Source organism: Cebus imitator, unplaced genomic scaffold (genome assembly GCF_001604975.1).
Source record: "Cebus imitator isolate Cc_AM_T3 unplaced genomic scaffold, Cebus_imitator-1.0 Scaffold155, whole genome shotgun sequence".
Lineage (NCBI taxonomy): Eukaryota > Metazoa > Chordata > Mammalia > Primates > Cebidae > Cebus > Cebus imitator.
In genome coordinates this window covers 24,637-32,126 of record NW_016107470.1, presented here as the reverse complement: position 1 = coordinate 32,126, position 7,490 = coordinate 24,637, and the positions used below count along the sequence as shown (strand labels likewise).

General features: G+C 45.5%; 1 protein-coding gene across 21 annotated transcripts in view; it reads left to right on the top strand.

Moving 5' to 3' along the window:
• The window catches only part of KANK1 (KN motif and ankyrin repeat domains 1), a 238,518-nt gene that overhangs the window by 228,573 nt on the left and 2,455 nt on the right, over positions 1-7,490 (top strand). For 20 of the 21 annotated variants that reach the window (XM_037743812.1, XM_017543396.2, XM_037743796.1 and 17 more), the window contains 3 exons: positions 2,300-2,519; positions 5,255-5,397; positions 6,015-6,215. In XM_037743812.1, coding sequence (XP_037599740.1) covers positions 2,300-2,519; positions 5,255-5,397; positions 6,015-6,215 — 564 coding nt within the window. Of the gene's footprint in view, positions 1-2,299; positions 2,520-3,545; positions 3,825-5,254; positions 5,398-6,014; positions 6,216-7,490 lie in introns of those variants that run through there. The other variant, XM_017543410.2, reaches the window with a different exon arrangement.

Sequence of the window (7,490 nt, the reverse complement as noted above, 5' to 3'; positions counted from 1 at the left end):
GTCTCAAAGAGGAAAAAAAAAAAAAAAAAAAAACTAATACAATGTAAATGCTATATAAATAAGTTATACTATTATTTTTTATATTTTTCATTTTTCAAATATTTTCACTCTGTGGGTGGTTGAATCTATAGCTCTGCAACCTGTGGCTACAGAGGGCCAGCTGTACTAAATAAAATTCCTGGTCAAGGCCAGGCACAGTGGCTCAAATCTGTAATCCCAGCACTTTGGGAAGCCAAGGCAGGTGGATCACTTAAGCCCAGGAGTTCAGTTTGAGACCAGCCTGGGCAACATAGCAAAATCCTGTCTCTACAGAAAATAAATTAGCCAGGCATGAACCTGTTGTCCTAGCTACTTGGGAGGCTGCAGTGAGCCATGATCATGCCACTGAACTCCAGCCTGGGAGAGAGAGTGATACCCTCTCTCAAAAAATTCCTAGTCAAGGGGAAACATAGAACTACGTGTTGAAATTCATGAATTTGTATTCATAAAAATGCCAGGCTGTATCTTGGTCACGAGTGGTAAAACCATGAAATGTCACTAATGTGTCAATATTTCCCATCAGGTTTAACCTGAACTTAAAACTGGTGCTTTACAACCCCAGATTTTATAGCCATAGCATACTCTTTCTTTCCCCATTCTCCAGATTCTAGGTTATGTGGTCTTTGGTAAGGATTTTGTATTCCTGCATCCTCCAAATTGCCAAGCATGGTGTCATGCACACACTCTGATGGGTACTCTTTTTTTTTTTCCTGTTTGGAGACAATCTTGCTTTGTCACCCAGGCTGGAGTGTAGTGGTGCAATCTTGGCTCACTGCAACCTCTGTCTCCCGGGTTCAAGTGATTCTCCTGTCTCAGCCTTCCAAGCAGCTGAGATTACAGGCGTGCACCACCACACCCAGCTAATTTTTTTTCTCTTTAGTAGAGATGGGGTTTCACCGTGTTGGTCAGGCAGGTCTTGAACTCTTGACCTCTTGATCCACCCTCCTCGGCCTTCCCAAGTACTGGGATTACAGGCGCGAGCCACCACACCTGGCCCTATTTTTTTTTTTTGTTAATTGAATGTTTATTTTGTGTGAAAGTATTTAAAGTAGTGGACAAGTGAGTAAACACAGTGCCAGGACTAATCATGTCAGGGTACCAGTTACTTAGCAGTAATAGAGTTAGGACAACCAGAGACATACTTTTCCTTCTTTCTGTGTGACAACTTCAAAGAAAGAGGAATCTGAATGTATAAAATTAAAAAAGGACCCTTTTCAAGTGTCCCAAAATGTGATTGAAATGGTTAAAACTAAATAATCCACAGTAGGATGATAAAGAGATGGGAGGTCTATAATCCCAGCTCTGCTTTTTCTACAGAAAGAGGACTTACAGGCTTCTGGTGCTTTTGAACATGTCAAATAGGATTTCTTTAGTTTTAAATGGTTAAAGAGTAAGCAAAGCAGAAATGAATATTAAACTCAGAGGAAAGAAGGCCCATTGAAAAGGCATTGTAGTCATCCTTATCACCAGCACCGACTATGCTCAGCCTCCTCTGAGCCTCACGTATCCAGGTTTGACTTGATCATCCACAAAGCAAGTGCCATGTTCATGTGTCCACAGCCTCAGGAAGTCAGAGTAGAGCTGATGAGAAAAAGGAAGCCCATCCGGAACTAATTTCCTTTTATTTTCCCTTCCATGGTTGAACAGTTTGGGATTGAGGTGGGAATTGGGTTAGCTATACACTTACCGTCTCCCAACCTAGTGCTGTGCTGAGGAGGTGAAGGAGGTGAGGTTGGTCTGGGTAGGAAGCAAGCAGCATAATTCAGTGTAGGCCTGTTAATTTCTTCCTGATTTTTATGAAAATTGTTTGCAACGCCAGTATGATGTCATAATACTAATAGTTTGATAGTAAATTGAGCCAAGCCTAAGTGTTTAATTCTCATCACAAAAAAACTATGAAAGAACCGTATTATCCCCATTTTTCAGATGAGGAAACTGAGGCAGAATAACTTCCCTAGGGTCATAAAGCTTTTAGGTAGCAGAGCCTGCTTTTGAACCTCGGTGATCTGGCTCCAGAGCCTCTCCTTCTACATGGTGCTATCTGGCCTCCTTTACAGATATTAGCATCTGCGAGTGGTTTAAAATCAAGGATGTCCCAGTTTGGTATTTAAAGCTTCTCTTAGGGCTGTGGGTCTTGTTTTTGAGAGCAGATTCTAACTGCATATACTTTGACTATAAAAGGACAGATTACTTGCACTCTTAACTAGGTCTCGAATGGTCTATAAATAGAAGAACTAATGGCCACTTGGTGTTTTGGCAGAGGTTCTGTCTGAACACCCTCCAGCATGAATGGTTCCGCGTGTCCAGTCAGAAGTCGGCCATTCCAGCCATGGTGGGGGACTACATCGCTGCTTTTGAGGCCATCTCCCCAGATGTCCTCCGCTATGTCATCAACTTGGCAGACGGCAACGGCAACACAGCCCTCCATTACAGCGTATCCCACTCCAACTTTGAGATAGTGAAGCTGCTGTTGGACGCCGGTATGTTGGCTGCCCCTCCACCCCGTCTCGTCTCTAGCAGCACTTGGGTTATGACTCATGTCAGAGAACCTGGTTGAGCCACTCCCGATTTCTCTGACCATGCTAAAATCCTTTTTATTGCTTTTCCACGTGATATAGCAAGAATATTCTTGAGTCACTCATAAGAGGCTTGAAATTTAAAACTGAGTGAACAGATTCCACATCTGTTTTGATAGGAGGTTTTGCGGATATTCTTGCTGCATTCAAGTGAGGGGTGTATCCCTGGTACGAAGCATGACTCACGTTGCCTCCTGAGCTCACTCATGCAGGCTTGACTGGTTTGCGCTCAGGAGGCAGAGTGCTGCTTACAGCCTTGGTGCTTGCAGCCTACTCACTTTGTCCATACTCCATGACTGCTGTCCTTGCAGAAGTGTGTGGTTACTCAAGATGGGGCTAAGCAAGGCCACCCTGACAGATTATGGTCAAACGATCACATTCTCACCAAAAAAAAAAAACACTGTTATTAGGGAAGCAGCATAGAGCAAAGGACCTATGATTCTTATATCTCAACCATAATAATGAGGGTAAAAACTTGCCATCCCAGAATAGAGCCAGTGGACATCTTAGGTATGAAGTGAGGGGGTGACACAGACACAGATGATCCCCTCGAGAAATTGTGAGCTTTCAAATTCTTCTTCGCATGGAGCAGCCCAGTGCCACACATAGTCCCCAAATCTTTCAGTTTTTGTAATACATATTTTTACTTTTATTTCTAGGGTGTGACTGATACAGTTCACAGTACCTCAGTCTCATTAATGAGGATACAATGGAAACACCCGACTATGAATATGACTAAGAATATGCAATAAAACTGTCCAATTTTCCAAAATCATCTCTTCATCCACTATCCAATCTCTTCTGCTCTGTTTTGGGAACTTGGAATTGATGCAGGGAAAAAAATCAAAGCAGATTTATCCTTCTTTTCTCTTATAAGTTTGTTCCCTATTTTTGGAGCCATGTTAGGGTATAAATGCTTCTATCTTACAGGAAGGAATTTCAAGCTGCTCCTGTTCAGGCCTTCCAGACTATAAACAGAGCTGGTGATACTGTCAGCCAGACTGATTGTTTCAACAGAAGTGGATAATATCCAGGGAAGCCAAACCAAGATTTCAGTATCACTCCTGACAGGAACAACTTAGGATACCCTTAGAAGCGGATAAAATATCTTGAACAAATCATTTTAATTCCATTGTTAGATGGTTTTGGTTAATCACTTTTCTTTTTTTTTGAGACCGAGTTTCGCTCTTGTTGCCCGGGCTGGAGTGTAGTGGCTCAATCTCGGCTCACCACAACCTCTGCCTTCCGGGTTCAAGCAATTCTCCTGCCCCAGCCTCCTGAGTAGCTGAGATTACAGGCATGTGCCACCACACCCAGCTAATTTTATTTTATTTTTCTTTTAGTAGAGACAGGTTTCTCCATGTTGGTCAGCCTGGTTTCGAACTCCTGACCTCAGGTGATCTGCCCACCTCAGTCTCCCAAAGTGGTGTGATAATAGGCGTGAGCCACTGCACCCAGCTGGTTAATCACTTTTATTAATTTTTACTGCTCACCCTTCTAGGCTGAGATTCTGGTTCCATAGGTGTAGTTCTAGGATGCTTCCACATCTGTGCAGAGCAAAGTCCCATATGCTCAGGAGCTCCGAAGCACACACGAACTCATCCACTTCTCCACCACAGGGCCTTTATTTTCTGTGTAAAAACACACACTTTTAAAAATACCATTATGTCCTTAGTATGGAGTTGTTTGGGATCTGAAGGAAAATGTTCATGGTACCTTATCTTCTCCTTAATGATAGAAACATTCTAAACATTTTAACTTCATATTTGGTCCCACATAAAAGCTGCTTTCTAACACTCATCATTCCAGCCATTTCAGAGAAACGGTGAAGGAACTTGTAAATGCATGAAGGCTAATCACTGAAGACTCCTTGAAAATTACAGGAATAGAAAAAGTCTGGTTCATTAAATCTGTTAAAGGTACTTAACTGCATTTGCTCTCAGACCATAAATTCTAGAGCTAGATGTTGTATGATTGGAATTCTGCTTCTCAGGACCCTGGATAGGCCAGAGTAGTAAATTCAGGGTCTCAGAATGAGTAGGGTTTGGATAAGCAGGTGCCACCCTGTCCAGTGTTCCATACATAAGCCTTTGCAAACCCTTCTTTCATGAATAGCTCACTGCCTGCTTCACTTCAGAGTGGTTTCCTAAACACAGCTGAATGCCCAGATCCCACATGATTGTTTATTCTCAAGAGCAGCCATTGCATTTCAGCCACCAGTTGCCAACAAGACATGCTGTAGGCCAGGCATCGTGGTGGGCACCTGTAGTCCCAGCTGCTCAGGAGGCTGAGACAGGAGAATCACTTGAAACCAGGAGGCGGAGGTTGCAGTGAGCTGCGATTGTGCCACTGCACTCCAGCCAGAGCAACAGAGCAAGACTCTGTCTCAAAGAGGGGAAAAAAAAAAAAAAAAAAAACGCTATAGGTTACCATTGCTTCAGGTCTCCTGAATAGGAAAAAATAAAGTTTTTGGTTTGGTATGAAAACCTCTCTCACGTTTCCTTCTAAAGTCACTCTTGGTCTCTAGCCACCTGGTGCCATTTCATTGCACTCCTGTAAGCACCATCCCTTCAGTGGCTCTGTGAGCCGCTGCTGTTAGAAGGGGCTGCTTCCTAAGAGACTTTTTTTCTTTTTTGTAGATGTGTGTAACGTGGATCACCAGAACAAGGCAGGCTATACCCCCATCATGCTGGCAGCCCTTGCCGCTGTGGAAGCAGAAAAAGACATGCGGGTTGTGGAGGAACTCTTTGGCTGCGGGGATGTGAATGCCAAAGCCAGTCAGGTTAGCATGCTTGGTTCCTGTGCTCAGGAAGGCACCCCTGACCCACAGGCAGCAGACAGGACTGCAGTGGCCGCTCTGGCAGAGCAGGCATAGATGCCATGCTCCCGCCATGGTGCATTTGTTTGCAGGCCTGCCCTGAGTCCACGCACTGCGTGCTGACCAAACACACCAGTGAAATATAGGCTTAAATTTCACACTGGAAACTTTTCCCTCCTTTGCCTTTCTTTTCTTCATTTGCATGGAAATGTTGTTAGTCTCCCTACACATAAACGATGGGGCATCGCCATCATATACCTGGTGACTGTTGCTTCCTTTCTCCATGTTGCAGTGTCTTTATAGCAGGCAGTGTCCCAGATCCAGATGTGTTCACAGCTTCACTTTTAAACACCTCTGAACTTCCAGCCCCTCGCTATACTGAGACAGATCCTCGATGCTCAAGTGAAATTGGCTCCTTCCTTTATGCCCTTCCTTAGCTCACGGGAAGCTGGTTTCTCCCTGCTTACCACCACCCACCCCAAAAAGTTCCAAGCTAGTTCTTTCCCTAGCACAGCTCCATGAGGGGCCACCGCTGCCAACTCAGTTTGTATTTCTGAAGTCCCTGTCATCTCTTCCCATAGGCGGGACAGACGGCCCTCATGCTGGCGGTCAGTCACGGGCGGATAGACATGGTGAAAGGCCTGCTGGCCTGCGGGGCTGATGTCAACATCCAAGATGACGAGGGCTCCACGGCCCTCATGTGTGCCAGCGAGCACGGGCACGTGGAGATTGTCAAGCTGCTGCTGGCCCAGCCCGGCTGCAACGGTCACCTGGAGGACAATGTAAGCTGTCTCCACTGGGCCTCCAAGCCAGGGGTCTGGGGGAGTCCGGGCGGGGGGTCTGGGAGTGCTGTTTGGCCACAGGTGAGCAAATCCTCCCCTATTCTCCTCGTGGATTTGTGTCACCATCCAGGTGCCCTCCCTTCACAGCCAGGCTTGGCTAAACTTACTGTGTACAAACTAACTCTCAAACTAGTGCCCAAAACAGAACAATAAATAGGCCCCACCCCAAAATTCATAAAATGACCAAGTGATTTAATGGGCATGTCCAAGAGCCACTCTGTTAAAGGGGAAGCAATGGATTTGCACTGCAGAATCAAATTCAGCGTAGGTGACTTCCGACAGTCCACTAAGAAAGAGCCAGGGCCCCAGTCCACTTGGAAATCTGAATTAGTCATTAGAGGCTGGGGTTACAAGGTGACTAAAACCAGTTCCTAATACAGCCAGCCTTTCCCACCCAAAGTGAAGGCAGGTGATCCACTCTGGCTCATCAAAGTGAGTAGCTTGTGACACCACTTAAACCAGGCCATGCAGAGTATCTGGGCTTCTTTAAGCACATTTTCCCGTGTCTGCTCAGTCTGTCCCATCAGCATCACTCTGCTCTCCTTTCCCCGTTCCCAGGCTGTCCACATTCCAGGAAACCAGTGAAGGTACTTCTGGGCGTCTCCAGGCCACAGCAGAGGAGTGGTGGATGGTGTGGGAACTGGTCATTTGGTTTAAAGGCCTGGGTTCTGTTTTTGAAAGTTTATGGATCACAGATTTGGATCAGAGCTTCCTTCAGCTCAAAACACCAAAAAGCTAGGGAAAATATCCTTTGTATGTCAGCTCCCTGCAGGCCCAGGCCAGCAGGGAGAGCAAACCAGCAGAGGTTTTCACTGGCATGAGGGACTGACTAGCTTCGCTCTCAGCCACCTCCATAGGAGCACACGGGAGCTGCAGCTGTAACGGATTCCCTTTTTCACCTCTGTGGGAGGGAGAGCTTCTGATTTCTTCCAGAAGAGTTTATATTAACTGTGCAATGGGTTTTGTTTGCTTTTACTTCTATTCTCTTTCAAAATTCACAGCATGGGAGGGAAGGATCATAAGATTAAACCAAAGTAAAAGTGGGTCCTGCTGTTGCTGACCAGAGGGAAATCCTTATTTCAAGACTAGATAGGCTGGGTACAGTGGCTCACTCCTGTAATCCCAGCCCTTTGGGAGGCTGAGGCAGGAGAATCGCTCCAGCCCAGGCGTTTGAGAGCAGCCTGGGCAACATAGTGAGACTCCCATCTTAAAAAA